A 24,011-nucleotide genomic window follows, 5' to 3' on the forward strand; every position below is an offset into this window, starting at 1 on the left:
TGTAAGCTGCAACTACTAAACTTTGTAATGTGTCTGTCAAGGTGGCAGAAGGTGATGGTTGTGGGGGAAGATGGAGTATGGGAACACTGGTAGAAGAAAGTTGACTCTGGGGGTGGGTTTTGTATTGAAATAATGTATGCCTAAAATCAACTATCAATAATTTTGCTAATTAAATAAAAATTAGTCTTAAAGCACCAAAAAAACTCCAAAAGATGTTATCTAAAAGGTAAATGAGTAAGAGGTGCTGCTCACCATTGTTTTACACCAAAGGCATTTCCAGTCCTGTAGGCGGAGAACACTGCCACAGGTCTTGTCGCACACAGCACATTTGGCACTGACGGGCAGGTTGCCCTCAAGCCACTGGTGAGGCATGGCCACCTGTCCACCAAGAAAGGGCAATGAGGTTAGAGCAATAGAGTTCAGAACTCTTATCTCAGAAGAGCACGCCTTCTTCTTAATCCATGCACTCAATATCAGGCACCATTCATGGTCCCCTTTCATTTGCCCCATATCATGTGTAATTAATGCTACCCTCAGCTCTGAGCTAACAAGATGAGAGATTATATCCTTCCCCTGTAGGATGTAGAGTCTAGCTGAAGAGAAGGCATGGCAAGAGGTTATCAAAAAAGCATCACTAAATCTCAAGACTGGTATGCACAGTATACCATAGGTTACCCCTCTCCAAAGCCAAATGCTAATTTTACCTGGATGGTCAGACTCTCCCACAGCTGGGAGGGGTCTGTGGTTGGTACTAAAGTGCCTTGGAAAGGGGTGAGGAACAGACTCCAACAAGGAAGACGCAGCAGAGAGAGGCAGCAAGGGAACAGAGGCAGAGGCATCAAGATGGATGGAGGGCAGCTAAAGGAGGCTGCTTAAAAAGCTTAGCTTATGTGAGGAATATGCACATGGTAGTTAGAGCTTTAATAAAGTTGGATGACTCCTGAAACTTCATCTAACTGCTGTGGGACATTTCCTCACCATTACTCTGATACCTACAGACTAGCCAGGCTGTAGGGGCTGCAGACACTGGGCTGGGCCAAGAAAGGCCTCTCCATCCACTCTGTCCACTATAGGACTCATTCACTAATATTTAATATAACACCAGTATACCAGAAGAAAGTGTTATGAAGATAGGGTATCCCTGTGAAGAGAAGACCCTGTATTCTGGACATCTGAGTAAAGAGCTAAGCTAAACCATATCATATCTCTTAGGTCCAAAAAGCATTATAACATATACAGCCCAGCATAATAACATTTCCTAAACCCTAGGTAGCATTTACCTCAAAATTTATGAGCTACAGAAAGTAATGAATGATTTAAAAAAAAATCCTTCAATTCACCAAAATGTTCCAGGAAATCCTCAAAATGACCCTTAAAATATCATTTGATCCAGACATTATTTTTTCAAAGAAGCAGAAAATAAAAGAGAAAGTACTATGATGCCATGAGTACATAACTTACCCCATCCTCATCCTCTATAATGTCCTTCCCCACAGAGGCCAGTGTAGTCCATTTGCAATTGTTTGTTGCCCGCACTGCACATCTTTTGTGAGCTTTGAATTTACAAACTATCAAGAAAAAAAAGACAACTCACCTAAGTGAAAAGAATAAAATTATCCAATGACTAAAAGAAAGTAAGTATGAAATTTCAAAGGGAAGAGTGAGAACAAAACACTATTTTAATGCTGAATTACTCTCCTACTATAGTAATGTGGCTCTAAAAGCAAATATGGCTGTAAACTCAGAAAACATTATTATAAAAAGCTATTTACTTAAGAAAGAAAAACAATAAGGAACAGAAAGATAATAAGTACAGAAGAATTAGGCCTTGTGGAGAAAGGAGAAACACACAAGAACAACAGAAGAAAATAAAACTCAGTAATAAAGGGCCTAGTAACATCCTATTTCTTAATTAGCTATCAATTAATCGAATGTAGTTCACTTCTAAAATACAATGAGCTATATGTACCCTTCTGATGTTTGCATTTTCTATGTATAAAACATACTAAAAAGGTTAGAAAATAACAGTAAGATAAAGATCAGGATAACATAGAAAAGTTTTATTTTAGTTTAATTTAGTTTAGTTTATGGGTCCCATCTGGCAGTGCTCAGGGTTTATTCCTGACTCTGTGCTCAGAGATCACTCCTGGTGGGGCTCAGCACCATATGGAATGCTGAGGATTGAACCCCATTTGACCATGTGCAAGGCAAATGCCCTACTTGCTTTCCTCACTCCCATCCCAATGTAGAGAGGCTGTGTGTTAACTTTGTGTTAAGAAGACATGTAGGCATCACAGGAAATAGGTAATAAAGAATATTGTTTTAATTACAAAATAATGAGAATGAGAAGAATGAAGTGATGGCCCTACTCCACATCACCAATTCTCTCCTGTCATATTAATAAGAGCAGAAAATCAGAAAGCATGCATGTCAAAGAAGCAATCAATTTTAGAATACTTGAAAAACTAATCCTTGCTTACCAAAATCAAAACTTAAGTATAGCTAAATGCATTTATCCTTCTTGAAATTATCCAAGTGACAGCAGATTCTGAATTCATAATACCAATGTCCAACTTTTGGGGCCATTTTACTAGAAATACGTTAAAGTAACTATTGCTAAGTTCTGACTATCAGGGGTTCCATTTCACATGATTTTGCATTTCTACCAGCTGTCCATGAGTAAATTTTGAACCATAGGCTACACACATTTCTGTTTAAACTGTCTTTATTTGAGGTAACCTAAAAACGAAATAACTGAGATCTTGAGACAAATGAAAAATGTTCACAATACTTAAAGTATCATTTATTGTTGATACATAAATGGTCACGTATGCTGAGCTGGATTTTCTTTGAAAAATTCTAGTTTATAAATACTGGAAACTTTTTTGCTCTTTTATGCACTTCAAAAATTCTTTCCTAGAAATCAGACAGTGTTGTTTAAAAATGACTTAGTGACTCAAAAACAGATTTCATATAGAAAAACTAGTTTTTTTTTTTTCATTTAAATCTGTTTGTGATAAACAAAAAGTAAGAGTACAGCAGGCAAGGCTGCTGACCCAGATTTGAGCCTCAGCAACACATAAGGTCTCCCATAATTCTTTAACTTTGTCATGCTAGTTGTTAGTGTAGCTATTTCCCTAACTGTGTTCACCACTCTTTATGGTGAGCTTCAAATTGTGAGCCGGTCCTTCTGGCCCTTCTAGCTCTTAACTCTAATGTCTGAGCCTTATTACAGTAATGTCTTTAATTTTTCTTAAAAACCATGGATGAGTGATACTATTCTGTGTCTATCTCTCTCCCTGACTTATTTCACTCAGCATAATAGATTCCATGTGCATCCATGTATAGAAAAATTTCATGACTTCATCTTTCTTGATGGCTACATAATATTCTATTGTGTATATGTACTAAAGTTTCTTTAGCCATTCATCTATTGAAAGGCATCTTGGTTGTTTCCAGAGTCTGACTATTATAAATAGCGCTGCAATGAAAGGTGTGAGGAAGGGATTTTGTATTGTATTTTTGTGTTCCTAAGGTATAACCTTAGGAGTGGAATAGCTGGATCAAATGGGAGCTCAATTTTCAGTTTTTTGAGGAATCTTCATATTGTTTTCCATAAGGCTGTACTAGACAGCATTCCCACCAGCCATGAATAAGAGTTCCTTTCTCTCCACATTCCTGCCAGCACTGACTGTTCTTTGTGATGTGTGCCAGTCTCTGTGGTGTGAGATGTACCTCACTGTAGTTTTGATTTGCATCTCCCTAATGATTAATTATGTGAAGCATTTTAACAATAAAAATCAGGTGCCAGAGGGATAGCACAGCTGTAGGGCATTTTGCCTTGCATGCTGCCTATCTAGAGCGGACCTTGGTTCAATTCTCGGCATCCCATATGGTCGCCCGAGCCAGGAGCAATTTCTGAGCACATAGCCAGGAGTAACCCCGAGCATCACAGGGTGTGGCCCAAAAGCAAAAATAAAATAAAATAAAATAAAACAAAATAAAAATCATACTTTTGTAATAATAAAGAGTTTCATAAAGTGAATTTCATTTTTGTTTGTGTATTTTTTGGGAGGTCAACCTGGCAGTACTCAGAGATTACCACTCCTGTTTCTGCACTCAGAGATCAATCCTGGCAGGTTCAGAAGACTAGATGGGATGCCAGGAATCAAATCCAGGTTGGCTGCATGCAAGCAAGTGCCTTACGGGCTGTATATTCTCTCCAGTCCAAAGCAGTGAGCTTTGGGAATGGTGAAGTTGCTTAATATAACATAAAGTTATAATAAAATGGGTATCACTATAATTATGGTCCTTTCATTATAAAAAAAAATTAACCAGCACCTTAAGTTTGTTAGGTGGTAATTAAATTTCTACAAATAAGTTAATCTGACATTTTATTCATTATTTAAAGTCATTATTTTAGAACTATAGAACTTAAAAAATACTAAGATATGGGTCCAGAATGATAGCTCAGCAGGTAAAGCGTTTGCCTTGCATGTGGTCTACCAGGTTTGATTCCTGGCATCATATATGGCCCCCTGAGCTTGTCAGTAGTTAATTTCTGAGTGCAGAGCCAGGAGTAACCCATGAGTGCTGGCAGGTGTGACACAAAAACAAACAAAAAAGAAAATTATAATTTTTCAAATTATAATAGTCTTCATAACTCTTAATCTTTGTTAAATATTTAATAGTTGTTAAGATAAAAATTCCGGGGGCTGGCGAGATAGCATGGAGGAAGGCATTTGCCTTTCATGCAGAAGGTCATCGGTTTGAATCCTGGCGTCCCGTCTCCCTTGCCTGCCAGGGGCAATTTATGAGCATGGAGCCAGGAGTAACCCCTGAGCACTGCTGGGTGTGAACCAAAAACCAAAACAAAAAAAAAAAGATAAAAATTCCCTAGAGCCCATGTTAGCATGTTATAGATGCTATTGTTTTTTTCTAAATACCATAAGGTGATTTAAATTAATGTTTACATGGTGCTTAAATAAAGACATAAAAAATTAAAAAATAAGTTACTGTTTAAATATATTAACATTATGCTCTGAAATTATCATTAATGATATCAATTGTTTAAAGATTATTAATTAAAATATTAGAAAATGCTATTTTTCATTAAGCTATTTTCATATATCCTTCAAGGTTTAAAAAATAATTCAACACAACCTACAACATAAATCATTAATACAATTGTATTTTGTTGTAAAAACTGCAGGTCAAATGGCTAAGTAAAATTAAAGATGACTCACATATCAGAAGCTAATTTCATTCTAATACAGTTTATTCATTGTCAATACTAAATAAATTTTCTTGCATTATAATTCTCTTGCCACTTTTTTGTTTGTTTTTGTTTTTGGTTTCCATACGGCTGCACTCAGAGGCTACTCATGGCTCAGCGCTCAGAAATCGCTCCTGGCTGGCAACGGGGACCATGTGGGATGCCGGAATTCAAACCACCGCCCGTTCGAATTGGCTGCCTGTAAGGCAAATCCCTACTGCTGTGCTATCTCTCCAGTCCCTAATTGTTGCAACTTTTAAAGTCTCTGGTATTCTATATTTTTGGTTTTATCAAGCAAAAAATCTATTCAGATTTTATGTGGGATTTTAAAATTTAAGAAAAAAACTGACTTTAATAACAATATTCAAGAAGCAAATATCATTAGTCATTAAAAATCCTACACATTTTGAAAACCCTCCGCTACAGTTCTAAAAATATTGTTAGGGAAGATGCTTCCTATATAACATTTTTATCAGTATAGAAAATGAATAACATATATCTCTCTAAAAATGAATAACATATATCTCCCTAAAAATTTACAATACAGTTGTTAGGGTATTTGTCCTGTATGTATCACATATGATCCCTGAACCTGCCAGGCACTGATCCCTTAGTGCAAAACCAGAAAGAAATAAGACCCGAACACTGCCTCGTTTGGCCCAAGACAAAGCAAAACAAAAGAACAAATAAATTTTAATTTAAAAACAGAATTGAGACTTAAGATTTAAAAAGAATTAACAGAAGAATAGAACACATTTCTTCATCTCACTGTTCTTTCAGAATGTTTAGAAAAATATTTCTCATTCAATTTAACCTCAATTCCTAAACAACTAAACATATTTAATAAAGGTTAACTATAAAATCATAAAGCTACTGTGGAGTGTCCAAAATATCTTTTTTGTTTTGTTTTGATTTGGGGCCACACTCAGCAGTGCTCCGGGCTTACTCCGGGTTTTGTATTCAGTTCTCAAGGACCATATAAGATATTGGGGATAGAACCCAGGCTGACCATGTGCAATGTACAGGTCCAACCCATTGTACTATCTCTTTCGATTCCAGATAATTCTTTTTAAGCATTTCTGAGATTAGGTACTATAAGATTTTTATTTATTTAATTTTTGGTTATTGGGCCACACCCGGCGGCACTTAGGGGTTACTCCTGGCTATGCACTCAGAAATTGCTACTGGCAGGCATAGGGGACCATACGGGATGCCGGGATTCAAACCACCATTGGTCCTAAGTCAGCTGCTTACAAGGCAAACACCCTACTGTTGTGTTATCTCTCTGGCCTCGAGATATTATTTTTAAAAGCATTCCAAATAACTCAATATAATATTATGCCTGGGAAGAATTACTATTATCTAAAGGGCCCCTTTTAGATTATAAAAATTATAGGGGACCATAAATGTTGTTTTGGGGCCACAACCGGTGATGCTCAGGGGTTATTCCTGGCTATGTGCTCAGAAATCGCTTCTGGCTTAGGGGACCATATGGGACACATGGGATCGAACCAAGGTCCGTCTTGGGTCAGCTTCGTGCAAGGCAAACGCCCTACCACTGCACTACTGCTGCAGCCCCTATATCTTTTTTGGGGGGGCGGGGCCACACCCGTTTGATGCTCAGGGGTTACTCATGGCTAAGCGCTCAGAAATTGCCCCTGGCTTGGGGGGGACATATGGGACGCTGGGGGATTGAACCGTGGTCCTTCCTTGGCTAGCACTTGCAAGGCAGATACCTTACCTCTAGAGCCACCTCAAAAAATTTTATGTTAAGGGAAAAGCTGCTATTAGTATATTTTTAAAGTAGTTTGCAATTATGTAATCACTGGGTAAAAAAATTAGGTCAATCTAAAAAAATATGAATTCCATAGGTAATATTAGAAGTTATTGCTTTCAGGTTATAAAAAGTATTGGGATGTGGGAAATAATATAGTGGGATAAGGTGTTTGCCTAGCATATAGCCAACCAGTGTTCAATCTCTGGCATTGATTATGGTACAAGCACTGCCAGGAATGATCCTTGAACACAGCTCGGTGTGACCCAAAGTTCCATCCCACAGTGGGGAAAAATAGTTATCAAAAGGCGGATGAGACTCATAGAGTAAAGATCATGCCTTGCGTGGGTGGGACCCTGATCCTGGACAGCATGGCCCCCAATCCCATACAGCATATGGATATAACTTAATGGTTCCTGAACATCACCAGCAATGACTTCCACATGACTGTGACAACAAACCTCAACAATCCTATAATAAATACATAAACCTGGGCCTTGATCTCTCCAAAGATGCCATCCATTTAAATTAATTATCAATGAAACAAAATTTATTTAAGACAACATAAGTAACTGCTGTAAATTCTGGTCAAGCATCTGATACTGTCCTATGAGAAAATTCCATTCTCTGAAATCAGTCAGAAGTATACAAAGAAATCAAAATGATATTTAAATACTAAAACAAAATTTTAATTTAAAAAAAACTAAAACTTGACAATTCCTCAGGCGTCAATTGCCACACCTGGATTTATACCCCCATTCAAATGCCTTTCTATTATTTTTCTGCTGGGCAAATTAGTCGTAGCATTCAGAGCTGCACTTGAAACTATGATGAAACTTAAACCCTGTGTTCCACTAAGGATCCCAGACCCAGTTTCTGCCCATGACAAATATTTGCCTGGGATGAATTTCCCTGGTCCCATCCCAGGGCGCCAAGCACAGTGTGTTTACATGGGGGTGAGTGCGGTAGCAGCACAGTGGGAAGTGACAGTACCTTCGCAGGACAGTCCGTGAGAGGTAACTCCAGAAAGCGACTCTCGGCACACATTACAGAAAGTGGGCCGGGCATGCGAGCAGGCGTACCAGTTGTGCATCCCTGAGAAATGTTCCACATTAAACTGGGCCACCTAGAAATGAGACATTAGCACAGGATTGCTAAATGAGAAAAATTTCTAAAACTAGAAACAATAAGTTCACAAAAACATCATCAGGTTTAAAGAAGTCGCTAAATGAACTTTATAGGCACAAAGAAAACAGTTTTAGTTTTCCATTTGATGTTTATTCTCTAAGAATACATGAGACAACAAAGATGCTACTTTACCTCATAAGGTTCTCTGGTTTGGACAGATTTCAGTGAGCTGATCCAATCCTCCATCTCCTTTCTGTTATCAGCACACAGCATTAGTCTTCTGAAAGGAGTGATTATCTGAAAGGGATAATTCAATCTAATGATCAGTAATAACCAACAAGAGAGCTTATTGCAAAGCCTAACATCTTTATAAGGCTAATTTCATTTCACATCTCCGAGTCGTTATTTTCTTGATTAAGAAAGTAAGATTCCTTGAAACATAAATGAGTTTGTTTTCTGAGTATAGTAGATTACTAGAAAAGAAAAATTTCAGGAACACTTTTCTTGCCTTTGACCTTGGCATTACTTATCTGAATTTTTTTTAGCCTTTTGCCAAAGGTTCTGAATCCAAATACATAATGTATATTTATTTCATGGAATAGATCATAACACTGATTTTAAACATACTTCAACATAACTCATAGTAAACTTAAATTTAATGCAACATATTAATATGGAAAATGTTTTCATTGAAAATCAAATGAATATTATAGTAAATGACTTCATAATTGGTTTGTAATGATATCAGTAAGACTGTTATTAAATAACATTGAATTGTATGTAATATACACCACAATTTTAATAATTTATATGAAAGATGATTTTTTTACCATTTTGTAGAATCCCACCATACTACTTTTTAATGAAATCAAGGAAGGAAGATTGGCATGAAAGTCCTTTAATTGGTTTTAAAGAAAAATATAATATATATACAAATATAATTTTTCTTTCACTAAAGAAGACAAACTAATTACGTTAAGAAACTTAAAGCATGGGGCCAGAGCAGGGAGGGCATCTGCCTTGCACACAGACAACCAGGGCTCAATCCCTGGTACACCGAGCCTGCCAAGAATAATTTCTGAGCACAAAGCAGGCATAAATCCTGAGCATTGCAAGGTGTAGCAAAAAAAAGAAAAAAAGAAACTTAAAGCAAGTGAAATAAAAAGTTAATAATGTTCTAACACCAAAAATGCTTTAAAGTAAGCTTCTGCAATGACTTAAAAGAAATTCCTATGTATGTATGAATACAATGTTCTGGTTGTCATCTTGAGGTTGCTAAATGCTAACATTTATTACAAAGAAGGAACCAGTTCCTTACATGTGGAATGAGATCAAGAAACTACATTCCTACCTATAAACTTTTTCCAAATGACACGTTATTTATTTTACAGCAAGTAAGTTTTGTACAAACAAATTAAAATTTACTTAATCATGTTAACAATACCAGAGTATACAACAGAAATTTCCCAAGTCATAAGAAGTACTAATCATCTTTTTTCTTAAAAAAGAAAAGAAAAGAACCTTTCCCCAAAACAGCACACTAGTAAGCTTCAATTACTAATGTTCATCTCAGAAAATAATTCCACTATTCAAAACTACAGACAGCAACCCAATTTAGCTACTTACTCATCACTTCATCCTCTGTTTTTTCATTCCTTTAAGCTACACAATCCTTCCATCAACCAAGAGTCCTGTACCACATCTAAAACACACTGCCCCTAAATACAGCTGGCCAGGAGAATCACATGGGAGAGGAGCACCAACCATTCAGCTTTGGACATCTGTTAATTGCTTATGAAATTAAACTGAATCTCATTCCTCTTTTCAATTGCTTATGAAATTAAACTGAATCTCATTCCTCTTTTCTTCTTTTTTTCCACCAAGCTCTATCAACAGAGCTTATTAGCAGCTGGTCATTTCTCTTCCTGAATAAATAGTTAATGCAAAGAGCAAGGCCTCCCTCACTACTTAGAAGCCAAATGGATGCTTTATTGCTTCAAAATGTTTTTCTAGGGCAGCTCATCAACGGCAGCAAGGAGATCACATTAAATCATAATAAAGTGCTGGCTCTAACAAATGACACAACTCTGCAGAAATCTCCAAGTTTTACTCTGTTACCTGAAAAAGTCTATTTATCCAAATCAGTGCTTTCTCTATCATTTCTTTTTTTTTTATTGTGGTGAAATTACAAAGTGAATTACAAATCTTTCACCTTAATATATAAGGCACGAGGCCAGTGAGGTGGCGCTAGAGATAAGGTGTCTGCCTTGCAAGCGCTAGCCAAGGAAGGACCGCGGTTCGATCCCCTGGCATGGTCCCCAAAGCCAGGGGCAATTTCTGAGCGCTTAGCCAGGAGTAACTCCTGAGCATCAAACGGGTGTGGCCCAAAAAACAAAAACAAACAAACAAAAAAATAATAAGGCACACAGTGACATTTCTCTATCATTTCTATTGTTTACTTGTTTAGCTATTTATTTGCTATATTCTACGATGCAACTCTAAGGATTCCCTTCGTTATGATTTTATAGTGAAATAGGTATTAATCATATAAATAAATGAGGCTTAACTCTTTTTATTCTTCAACTTTGCTGTTGAATTCTAAGCAAAGCAGATGCCTGACAATTTTATCTACTTTTAGTAACTATATTTTAAAAATGTTATTCATGCTTCAATAAAGGGAAGAAGAAACAAGTAATGAAGAATCTCAATTGCCACTTCTTTCTTATTTCTGAAAGTACATAAATGACTCAATTTTAAGGTATTTAAGCAATATCACCATATATGTACCTCATAATATATTTTCATTGTTCTCTGCAACAAAGATTTCTTTTAAAAGGACAATAAAGGGGCCAGAGAGATAGCACAGCAGTGTTTGCCTTGCAAGCAGCTGATGCAGGGCCCAAGGTGGTTGGTTCAAATCCCGGCATCCCGTATAGTCCCCCATGCCTGCCTGCCAGGAGCTATTTCTGAGCAGATAGCCAGGAGTAACCCCTGAGCACCGCCGGGTGTGGCCCAAAAACCAAAAAAAAAAAAAAAAAAAAAAAAAAAAGGACAATAAAGATTTAAATGTAAAGCATAATTACATAAAGATCATCACATTAAAAACAAGTTAAAATTTTAAGAGCTAAAAAGAAATGATAAATGACTTTTAAGTACAGATTTTATGATTACAACTGGCTATACGGTTACAATATAAGAAGCTGGAATGAAAAAGAAAATTGTTCATAAATTATGTTATGTAGTGATGTCTATTCTGTAGCAGCAGATTCAGGAACACTACTTCCTCAAATAGTCCAGAGTTGTCTTGTGCCTCCCTGAAGACAATGCTGGTGATCTACCATGTCTGTAATATCTTCTTTCCCAAATGGGTGATCCCTCATCAGCCATCAATATTATTTTGTCTTTGCTTACCTGTGGCTAACCTTCCCTAAAGTACCTTCCTCCAAACTCCTTTCATCGCAACCCTACTCTGACTGCCTCTTCCCATTACTCCAATATTTAACAAATGTTAAATGTTAAATATTAAATCTGATCATGCTTCAGTGATTTCTTTTAAAAAATATCACTTAATAACCACCACTCCCAATTCAGATCCTAGAACCCATCTGTCTATTAATTCACAGTAGCATTTACAAAGCATTTATTAAATAGTACTTGCCATAAGGTTATCTGGGTTTTGCCTTAATATCTAGAAAGGAGATAAGGAAGTAAAACACGGTTCCCTTGTTTGAAAAAGTTTCATATAAGTTAAGGCATAAAGGTTCTCCTAAATCAGTCTCCGATGTCTTATTAAATGACATACAAATTATTAAAAGAAACGTTGCTTCACTTTGAACTGGTAAATTCACCATACTATTGTACATGTAAAAGAATTGAAATTTTCTCAATATGAAAAAGGAAAAGGATGCAAATGCGTAATACAGAAGATAACCTGGCATTGAACATAAACAATTCTGTAGATGAATAACATTACAGTTAAGCTTTTAAATACATAAATTTGCCCAGAAAAAAATTCACAGTGGTAATTTCACTAAGGGGTTAAAGATAATTTTAATTGTACTTCTGAGGTGTAATTTTTATGAAGTACTTATACTTTATAAAGTAATGTGTAATACTTCTCTAATAAAATATTAGAAGAAATGGATTTCTGAACTTAATTACAATTTTTTTAATTTAGGGTTATTCCCAACTTATGACCTAAAATTCTGATGCACATTGAATTACTGGGACGACTAAAAAAATTCCCCACATTCCGGTTCATCAATTCCAATGAACTCAGAATATGTTAGAGTGAGATTCAATCAATTGTTTTATTTTTTTTTTCTAATTCCCAGTTGATTCCAAATTGCAGTTAAGTTTAAAAGCTGGTATCTTAAAGATAATCTGTGACATTGTTAGAATTTTTAAAATAAGAAAAGTCTCTATAGTGAAGTAAATTAGAGGAAAGCACTAACATAACAGCACAGTGATTCAGCATCTAAACCCTGGAGCCATACTGACCTAGATCCAAATATCCAAACAGCATCCTTTCTTGCCTGTGTGTGTCCCTGAACTAACACGTTTCCTAGGCTCTCCCTGGGTCTGTCTCTCAGCTGTTAGAGGAGCAAAGTGGAAAATTCACAGCTCTACAGGTATGAGACAGGGTATAGTGATGAATAGAAGTGATTAGTAGGGTTGAACATACTGTTATATATACAGATGTATTTATTATGCTGCACACCTGTAATCTACGTATATAATATAAACTACTGTTACACCGTTACTTCAACATACTTAAAAAGCTTTCAGCACAATGTCTGTTCAAAGTCAAAATTTAAAATGTCAACATAACAACTTTTTTTTTAAATGGTTTTTGTTTTTGTTTTTTGTTTGTTTGTTTGTTTTTGGGCCACACCTGGTAATGCTCAGGGGTTACTCCTGGCTATGCACTCAGAAGTCGCTCCTGGCTTGGGGGACCATATGCGACACCGGGGGATAGAACCAAGGTCCATCCTAGGCTGGCGCTGGCAAGGCAGACACTTTACCTCTAGCGCCACCATGCCGGCCCCAACATAACAACTCTTAATGCTTACAGAAAATACTCATTTAGATTTCCTCTGTAATATACATGTTTGCAACATACATATATATATACACATATGTATTGTGTAAGTGTAATCCACAGATAAAAGCAACATGAAATTAAGTAAGATATAAAGGTATTTGGTTAAGGAAAGAAGAGCCATTAATAAGCCACCAAATCAGAAATAACACTATTGACCACTTAGAAAACATTTGAAAAACAAATAAGAAAAAAAAAAAGAACTCCCTTAATTTCACTAAGACTAACCTTATCCAAGGCAGCAGTATATGATGGCAAACGGCTCATTACTGATCTCTCTCCCTCTAACTAACTTCACTCAGCACGATACTGTTCAGGTCCCTCCATGTAGCAGCAAATATCATGACTTTATCTTTTCTTATAGTCAAGTGATATGCCATTGTGTTTATGTACTATAGTTTCTTTATCCAGTTATCTATTCTTGGACACTTGGGAAGAATATAGAAAGCATAATAGTGGAATAACAAATACCTAAGGACAATGAAAACAAAGAGAATGACAACTAGCACTCTGTAAAAAACATGGCACATGAAGGAGCTCAGGAGGTTAGGGCATGAAGGGGGCTTAGGGATAGGGTAAGAAATAGTTTATGGTAGAGGGAAGCATTCAGCTGGGAGGAGGTAGTACTGAAAGATGGTAAAATGTTATGTATAACATCCTATCAGCAACAGTACTGTAAACCTCAATGAAAAAATTTATATTTTAAAATGTGGAGGCCGAAGCGATAGCACAGCAGTAGAGCATTTGCTCTGCACACCACCAACACAGGACAGACCTTGGTTCAATTCCCGGCATCTGTATGGTCCCCCAAGCCTGCCAGAAGTGATTTCTGAGTGTAGAGCCAGGAGTAACCTCTGAGCACCACTGGGTGTGATCCAAAAGCCAAAACCCTAATAATAATAATAATAATAATAATAATAATAATAATAATAAATAAAATGTGCCTTTTGTAGAAGCAGACTGTTGAGTGGGAGGCAAATGGGCAAGGCATTGGTGGAGGGAATTAGCTATCGGTAAAGGGATTGGTGTTCAAACATTGTATGCCTGAAACCCAATTATAAAGAATTTTGTGACTTCATTGTGACTATATAATTTTTTAAAGCTTATAACTAAAGTCTAGAGCATCCTAGTTCCCGTTCAGTCCCATGTGGATGAGTTAAATGTGCCAATTCACACCTAACTAGTAAAGTTCCATTTCAACACAGATTTTGGGTTCAGAAAGGAAATCTTCCACAGTAATTTTTCAGTCATTAAGAAATCAAGCCTTCCACAATAATTTCTATAGTCTTCCCAGTACTTTTTAATGCAGAAGGTCTTTTCTTTATGGTATTATTCTTTGGGAGTTAGGGTATGGGGCACACCTGGCAATACTCAGGTCATCCATCTCCTGACTACATTCAGAGATAATTCCTGGAGGAGCTCAAATATGTTTCACAGGATTGAACCTTAGTCATCCATATGAGAGGCAAATGCTCTATCCACTATACTGTCATTCTGGCCCCGGGACATTCTTATTTCTGATCAAAAGTTCTCTAAAATGGGGCCCGGAGAGATAGCACAGCAGCGTTTGCCTTGCAAGCAGCCGATCCAGGACCAAAGGTGGTTGGTTCGAATCCCGGTGTCCCATATGGTCCCCCGTGCCTGCCAGGAGCTATTTCTGAGCAGATAGCCAGGAGGAACCCCTGAGCACCGCCGGGTGTGGCCCAAAAACCAAAACAAAAAACAAAAAAAGTTCTCTAAAATGAATGAATTGATCACACCTGCCCTATTGTGGTACTTGCTTTCTTTTCAGTGATTAATCTTAAACTACCCCAATTGAAATAAAAAATTATTCACAGTCCTCGGAAAGCAAGACAAACAAAAAGTTATGCTATGACAACTTCATGTTATCTATATTTATTACAATTTAAAAGACTCAGTTTGACTTTTGGCAGAACTGAATCAGGTGTAATTAGGCCTCATAGGTTTGCTGTATCTGAATTTGCTAACTGCCAGTCTTACTCTCTCTCTTCCATCTTTCATCATAAAGTCTATATCTAACTCATCAATTATGTATGTTTTCTTCCCCCATTCTTCTGTAGAATGAAATAATTCACCTTGACAACTTAAATTTGTCAAACTGCAGTATAGTCATGCATCTTAAGTGACTATTTTAAGAGCAGAGAGAGATGCTTTCTCCCATATTTCAAAGATTAAAGTAGTATCTTTACTTCCATGGCCTCTAAGGAGTATGTACACCTAACTCAAGCTAAGAATGTTTTTAAAGCATACCCAACCGCACACCAAACTAGACTCTGGGAATCAATATCTTGTATTGAGGCTAAGTGTGGATAATTTCAGATGTGATCTGCAGGTTTGTAAAACTATACAAGCAAATCTGGTGCATATGCTCAAACATCAGTCCCAAAGTAAAGTAAGTCTCTACTTTACCACCCTCAGACATAGCAGGGGTCTAAAGGATATGAACAAAGGATAAAGTTCATGGCTCCCTACCTCCCTTTTCAGCAACCCTCTGCACCCATATTTGCATGGATCCTACCTGCTCCTAACTGTCTTCACTTTGTGGGATTAAATGAACACAATGGATACTGGTAGCAGCTCACGGAATAAAACAGGTCTTACAAAATGATCATCACTCATACTTTTGTTTGATTATTCCAAATACTTTGTAAAATCAACAAGTTGAAATCCAACATTGGGGGGGGGGGGCGGAGCTGGCACACACAGTGTACTAAGGGATTATTCCTGGCTCTAAATTCAGGCATCTCTCCTGGCAGGCTCAAGGGGCCATATGTCTTTCCAAGGATCAAACTGGGTAGATCCTGTGCAAGGAAAGCATCCTACCCACTATACTATTGCTCCAGACCCCAAGTCTATAGTTAAACAAGTTTGCTTGCTCTCAGGTTCAAGTTGTTTCAACCTATTTTAAAAAAATATTATTATAATCCCATAATTTACAAAGTTGTTCATAATACAGTCGTTTCAAGCATTAAATGTTCAAACACTAATCCAGCCACCCGTTACCAGTCCCCAATTTCTCACTCACAAACATAGCCTGTCTCCTTGCAGACACAAATTTACTGCATATTGTTTGTTACAACACAAAGTCAAATGAAATTATCAAAACTTTGATTAACAAGGGTCAATTTGAAATATTGTTATATCTCTCCATGGTGTTAGTAAAATCAGTGTCTAAGGATTTACTGTGCTGTGGTTGGTGCTAGATGAGCAACTGTGTTATTGTTTAGGTTCACTACTTGGTAGATTACTATGTTTTTCCCATTATATTTCCTGTGAAATTACTAGGCTGGCATTATAAAAATTTGATGTTTCATTTGGTCACGTATGTGTCTAGGATTTATAGATCTGAACAAATTGTTGGCTTGACATTTAATATGGTTAAGATGCAGAGCTAAGCTGTTTTTGTTGAAGGGTGTAGGGTGTGGTGTTGGGCTGCCAGGCATGTAGAAAGAAGAGTCTTTTGTTCCCTTCATAGATAATCTAAAAATATTTACAGATGTTTACACAGCACACATTCAAACCCTCCACTGACAGTCAACAAGAAAATCTGAAAGTCTTCACTCTTCTGATTTTGATTTCTGATCAAGGTGGGTATTACTGTAGTATCATATCCAACATCTTCATAGAAACTCTGAATAAACAATGACATACTAGGAACAAAGTGTTATTTTGCCACTGCCACTTATTTTTCTACCTAAGAAGTTTTAAGGCCAGAGAGATTGTATGGAGGTAGGGCCATTTGCCTTGCATGCAGAAGGATGGTGATTCAAATCCCAGCATCCCATATGGTCCCCTGAGCCTGCCAAGAGCGATTTCTGTTCATAGAGCCAGGAGGAACCCCTGAGCGCTGCCGGATGTGACTCAAAAACTAAATAAATAAATAAATAAATAAATAAATCTAAGGAAAAGTTTTATATCATCTGGATATTTTATATATTTCAAATATCAGCTACAAATCAAGTAAACACCTTTACATAAATAATTGAGAATTCTGTAGCATATATATGAAAGATTACTTACTTGTGTCAGAATGTACAAAACTGCAACTACTCAAAAGTATTGTTGGAAAATTTCTGTATCTATAACATGATTAGACAGAATTTAGTCAATTATAAAAAGAGAAAGAAGATTAAGAGGGATGTGGAGGGAAAAAAAAAAGAGAGAAAAGACCTAGGATAAGAACAGAATATCCTTGCCAAAGTGTGTTGTCTTTTTATATAAACTAGGACAAAACGACAGCATCTGATTGATTCTCCCATTACATGGGTAAATTAAGTATGTTATAATTTTGTTTGCATGAATGATTTTCCTCCAGCCTTTTATTTTGAGTCTATGTTTGTTCTGACTATTTAGATGTGTTTCTTATAGACAACAAAATTTTGGCTTCAGCTTTTTTTTTCCCCCTGCTCTTTGGGCCACATCCTGTGATACTCAGGGGTTACTCCTGGCTGTGTGCTCAGGAATCACTCCTATCTCGATGGACCATATGGGACACCAGCGATTGAACCAAGGTTCGTCCTGGATTGGCCGCATGCAAAGCAAATGCCCTACTGTTGTGCTATCTCTCTGGCCCCTGGCTTCAGCTTTTTGACCCAGTTAGCCACTCTGTGTCTCCTAACTGGTGCATTTAGTTCATTGACATTGAGAGAGAAAATTGTCATGGAATTTTAGTGTCATCTTTGTGTAGAAGTTTGTTGTGTCTGTTGGTCTGTCTTGTCTTAAAGTAGACCTTTCAGTTTTTATTTTAAGGCTGGTTTTGAGTCTGTAAAGTGTCTGAACTGTGGTTTATCCGTGAAGCTATGTATACTTCCTTCAAACCTGAAAGTGAGTCTGGCTGGGTATAGTATTCTAGGCAAAGCATTCATTTCATTGAATTTTATCACTGTATCCCACCACTGCCTTCTGGCCTTGAGGGTTTCTTGTGACAAGTCTGCTGTAAGTCTTAAGGATGCTCCTTTGAATATAATTTCCTCCCTTTTGATCTTGCTGCTTTTAGTATTCTATCCCTATCTGTGGGATTTGTCATTTGTGACTAGGATGTTCCTTGTGGTGCTTTTCTTCGGTCTGTTTTAGCTGGCACTCTAAGGACATGCAAGATTTGGTTGCATGCCATCTTTAGCTCTGGAAGTTTCACTATAATGATGTCCTTGACTGTTGATTCTTCCTTGGGATTTTCTTCCTGGGTCTCTGGGACTTCAATGTTTCTTACGTTGTTTCTGTGAACTTCTCAAAGACCTCTATTTTCATCTGTTTACATTCTTTTATGTATATTTTCCATTGTCTGATCATTTGCATTAAGGTTTTTTTCCAGTCTCTTCTGCTATATGGAGTTGCTCTGCATCTCATCTTTCAGCTCGCTGATTCTGTCTTCAGCTGCTGATACTCTGTTGGAGAGGCTTTCCATTGAGTTTTGAATTTCATTTACTGAGTTTTTCAGTCCTGCTATTTCAGTTTGGAGTTTTCTGATTTCTATCTTTGTGTTCTATTTAGCTCAATCTATGCTTTCTTTGAGTTCTATGAGCATCCACCATATTTCTTCTCTTAACTCCTTATCTGAGAGGCTAACTAGCTGGTTGGTACTTTTCGGGTTATAAGAGCTGCCATCCTCATTCTCTATGCATCATTTCCCCATTGATACGCTTGTAGTGTGGCTTTTACTGCATGTGGTGGTGGGGTTCATGGTCTAGACTCTAGGAGACGTGCGTTATGAAGTGAAGCAGAGCAGCCGTGTTCCTCCCTGCTTTGGCGTTTCCAGTTTACCTCTGCTTACACGGCTCCAGCAAGGTTTTCTGGGTGGGTATTGGTCTCAGCACCCACAGTGATGATCAGCTGCAGATCAGCTCAGAATGGCAATGGGCAGTGGCGAGTAGGCTCCTCCCTGCTTTTCATTTTATAATTTTGTTGTGACAGTTGAAGAAAATAACCAATATAGAAAATAAATGAGTTGTACACAATTAGCAAATGCCTCTCATTATCAATAACACAATAAAAGAACTATTATTGCAGGCTAAAAAGCATTATGATTCCTTTTTTATCCCAACTGCTACATGCATACCCAAGTTGTATTTGAGAAGAAGCATGACAAGAGGCAAAGTTAAAATATAACAAAGCTTTAAATATTTTAAATATGCCTACAAAATGAGGGCCTTAAGTACAATGATGTAAATGATTTACTTTAAAATACTTCAAATAGAATAAGAAAAAAATAAGTATAGCAAATGTGGCAACATCTAGATGATGGAAGTTGCTACGATTTCATCAAGATTGAACTGAGTTGTTATCTTACAGTGCTCAAAACTTTAAAAACATATTTAAATAATCCGAGCTACTCCACAATCTTGTTTCACTCCTATAGATAGGATACATACTTGTGTATCCTTTAAAAATGAGGGAGAAAAGGGATACACAGGAGCTTATAAAATAAAATTTCAATTTACTAGTATAGACAGGTTTCTGAAAACCAAACACTAATTTTAGAGAATATCAGCAAGATATGTAATCACATACAGCATTGTATTTGAAGTATCCATAATGTATTATATAGATTGCAAACTGTTTTTAGTGAATTTTAATTGTGAAATCACTGATAACAATTTCAGAAATTATTTATGCAGATTTTCATATATATTTCCACAATAAATTAGCAGTATTCGTTAATGGGTACATTAAATGTTTTAGCATTCATTTAATATGTTGAAACTGTACCAGGGATGAGAACACTGCATCACTCTCACTCCTTTGGGACAAGCTCTTCTGATTCAAAACCACAAATTGCTTTGTACGGGATATGTATATAATGGAAAATTTCAGAACAAAACAAATTATCTTGTTTGTATTGGTCATCACATAACTAGAATGTTTCTATAGCCTAAAATTTCCATTATACCATAATCATATTTTAGGAATATATGAATGTGATGGAAACTTTGAAGACTAATACAGTGATATTAAAAGTCCTTTTAAGTCATTTTGATTGCAAAGCCTCTCAACTGCCTGCTAGCCTCTCCAGGAATCATACTATCATTTCAAATATAGAATTTCCAAAAACTAGTGGGTCCTTTTCACACTCAAAAAAAAAACTCTTGGTTTCATTTTAGACTCTTAAAGTCATCATTTATATGCTAGCTCCACACCTACTCAACTCTATCTTAATTTCCCCCCTCTGTCCCTCCGTTCCCAGTCCACCCACAAGCTCTCCACTCACCCATTTCTTCCCTGCCATTACAGATGACCTGATTTGCACTTTTATTCTTATTTCCATGGACATTACTACAGTTGATTTGCCTGCTGGAAAAAAAAAAACACTACCCATCAAATACATCTGATAGGAAGATTCTGGAAAGAATTCCAATGCAGCATTACCTTATGTATAATTAGTAATAGGCACCTGTGACCACCTCCTAAATTCAAAATAGACTTAAAACAAAAAATATTTTCCTCTCAAGTGTGCACCTAGCCACTAAGTTCCCTTCCTGAAGGCAAATATATTTATAAATACGTTTCTCTCATCAGAGATATTCACTGAATAAGGAACAAACTCATGTTTGTTCCAAACTCATGAATGCTTGCACATAGATACAAATACATACATTTTACAGTGTGTTTATCTGGATTTTTCCACTGAATAAGTTTTGGTTCTTATTGTATGCTGTTATATTCATATATTTTGCACAGCCATTCAGCATTACACACGTACACACACACACAAACACACACACAATTCCTGGATTCTTACAAAAAGAAAAGGTTTAATTGCTTTTTCTTGACAGCTTTTCTCACACTATGTATGAGCTGTTTTAAAATTGGAAAGATCAAATAATTGGCTGAGTAGCTCAACTCGAAAAGATGAAATTTAAGGAGCACTAAAAAGAAAGTCAGAAAGTGAACCATAGAAGTCACTCAACCTGTTAGTGATACAAAAATCAAATATATAGGACATACATACAGAGAGACAGACAACGCATATCAACTTAAAATATTAGCAGCAGGCTGTGTGATTTCTGATGTCTACCCTAGTAGCTGTCCACTGTCTGATATTAATACTAAAACAGTGTTGGGCTAATTACTGCAATGTATTAGGCAAATGTTAAAAAATAAATCTTATTTGCAGAAATAAGACATTGTACTGTATTTAATGCAGAGAATCCCTGTCTCTAGGCCATACCCCATGTCTGAATTATAGAAGTTATCACTGGCTGGAAAATACTAATTAAGTTCTGACGTCAACATATCAGGTTATGTGTAGCCACATTTTTTTCTAGGATGTCAACTTTGCTTAAAAGTACTTTGCTAGTAATTTTATTTTCTCCAAGATTTAAAGACTAACTTCTGCCTCCAGTTCCATAATAGTGATCTTGTCTTGGCCAAGATTAAACTGGATCTCAACGCCACAAAAAATATTTAAGGCAGAATTAATGAACAGAAAGTCTCTTTAACTATCTTCTTGTTTAAAAAAAATTTTTTTTTTTTTTTTGCGACAAGCCACAATGCAGAAGACAATCGAAACTCTCTTCTATTTAAGGTAATTAGCCTTGGCTGAGGATACAGCTCCATAACAGAGCACCTGACTTGTATATTTGAGGAGAGTTGTAGGCTCAATCACTGGCATTGCAAAGCATAGCATACAATAATAATAACAACAGCAACACTAATTAAGTAACTATCACGAAGACTGACTTTGTATAAAAACCAGCAAGCATTCAAAAATCACAGAAAATCACAGAAAACTGATACACTATTTTACATAGTTTCTTCTCATTTGCAAGGTGATAAAGATTTATGAAGAATGTCCAGGCTGAAATAAGTCCTACTTAAAATGATGCTTATCTTTATTTACCACAATCAAAAAATATCAATGTTTTACCCATTTTCATGAAAAGAACAATAGGATTCCAAAATTAATCAGGGTACTCATTAACTAGATATATTTATAAAATTCTGACCCTGGCTTCTATATCTATTGAAAGGAAGAAAGAATAACCACTTTGTGAACTTACTGGAATAAGTAAGATATAAAGTTGAAAACAGCTGCTCATTATGTTCAATTTTGAGTTATAGGATAGAGCAAGGAACTTTCAGAAACAAATTATTCATTTTTTCTCATCTACACTATAATGCCTTAAAATCTAAAACTCTTGGGGCTGGAGCAGTGGTGCAGCGGCAGGGTATTTGCCTTGCACACTGCTGACCTAGGACAGGCTGAAGTTCGATCCCCCAGTGTCCCAAATGGTCCCCCAAGCCAGGAGCAATTTCTGAGCGCATAGCCAGGAGAGACCCCTGAGTGTCACCAGGTGTGGCTTCCCCTCAAAAAATAACAAAAAAAAATCCAAAACTCTTACAGCTTCCATGATTCTATTTTTAATATTCAGAGAAAGCATAAAATTAGTACTTTACAAAAAATTTAATGAATTATGTTAGAGCCATAATCTAAGTAATATCACCATTTCTCATTTTTTAGAGTGGTTACATACAGGATGCATGTGTGATTCTAGAATTGTCACTAAAACCAGGTGTGACCACCAAGGGATCCCTTACCGTGCACTTTCTGGGCTTGTCAGGATGAGACAAGTCTTTAAGCAGGTTTGCATAATTCATGGGGAACAGGCGTGCAAAACTCTGAGAATATCTGAAATGAGCACTTCCATTATTCCCAATTCTTTAAAAGTAGAGCCTAATGATTCTGTCAGGATGCCTTGGATATCTAGGATATTAAATTGTTTAGAAGTCAGACCCCTGCTAGCCAGGACAAAAGCTAGAAGAACTTAAATCCTTTCAGGTTTCTGTTGCTTCTGTTACATGACCAGAGAACAGTGACCTCACTAGCTGATATCCATGTGCACACTATATTGTTGATGCTGTTTTTAATCACTGCCAGTGGTTTACTTTCCTTTACCCCTTTCAGGAGGTACCTTAGTGAAACAGGATACCATTTTTATAGGGATGAGATTTCATTCTGTTGCACAAACAAGTATCAGAAGTCTAGCTAATCTAAATGACTATGATACCAAAGAGAGAATTCAACCAAGCCCTACTGTCATGAAAAGACTACAAGGAAGCACAATGTAGCCCTCATCCAAAAAAGGGTGTCAGTGAAGTAGAGAGGCAAAGGCTGAAAAAGATCTTTTCATAGAAAGCTGCAAAATGGTAAACTTAAGTATGACTGGGGCCATTGGTTCAAATATCAAACAATACTTGCTTTCCTCCAGAATGCTCAGGAGAAAATAAAATCTGGAAATTCAATGCAGTTAGGTGTAACTGATGTCTCCAGAACACAATGACAGTGAAAGCATCAGCTCAGGGACATACATTTGGAACTTAGGCGAGACTTGGCTGGTATGAATGTAGGGTGCTATGAACAAAATACAGATTTGTTACTGACTTTCAAACAGGAGACCTTACTATATATGCTATATCTGGTGTATATATGTATACTATATATTCTATGTATATATATATATGAATACTATGTATTCATTCATGTCTGGTCTCAATCAATACAGCAGTGGAAATGTGAAGGTAATTCCTCTAAAACCCAGGTTAAATCAGGTTAGATTTCACATCCATGTAGCAGTTAATCTCTGGGCATGTACTAGCTAAGGCTAACACCTTTCTATCTGGAAAATCAGTTTCATAAGCACATCTAAGGGCCGGAGCGGTGGCGCAAGCAGTAAGGTAATCTGCCTTGCACATGCTAACCTAGGAAGGACCACAAT

The 24,011-nt window shown here is 36.7% G+C and overlaps 1 protein-coding gene across 3 annotated transcripts in view; it reads right to left on the reverse strand.

Moving 5' to 3' along the window:
• Nucleotides 1-24,011, reverse strand: part of DGKH (diacylglycerol kinase eta) — a 195,126-nt gene that overhangs the window by 81,433 nt on the left and 89,682 nt on the right. For 2 of the 3 annotated variants that reach the window (XM_049778886.1, XM_049778885.1), the window contains exons 4-7: nt 8,370-8,474; nt 8,043-8,175; nt 1,462-1,568; nt 253-378 (exon numbers count right to left, since the gene is read on the reverse strand). In XM_049778886.1, coding sequence (XP_049634843.1) covers nt 253-378; nt 1,462-1,568; nt 8,043-8,175; nt 8,370-8,450 — 447 coding nt within the window. In that variant the 5' untranslated portion in view covers nt 8,451-8,474. Of the gene's footprint in view, nt 1-252; nt 379-1,461; nt 1,569-8,042; nt 8,176-8,369; nt 8,475-24,011 lie in introns of those variants that run through there. The other variant, XM_049778887.1, reaches the window with a different exon arrangement.

This window comes from Suncus etruscus, chromosome 8, assembly GCF_024139225.1.
Source record: "Suncus etruscus isolate mSunEtr1 chromosome 8, mSunEtr1.pri.cur, whole genome shotgun sequence".
Taxonomy (NCBI): domain Eukaryota; kingdom Metazoa; phylum Chordata; class Mammalia; order Eulipotyphla; family Soricidae; genus Suncus; species Suncus etruscus.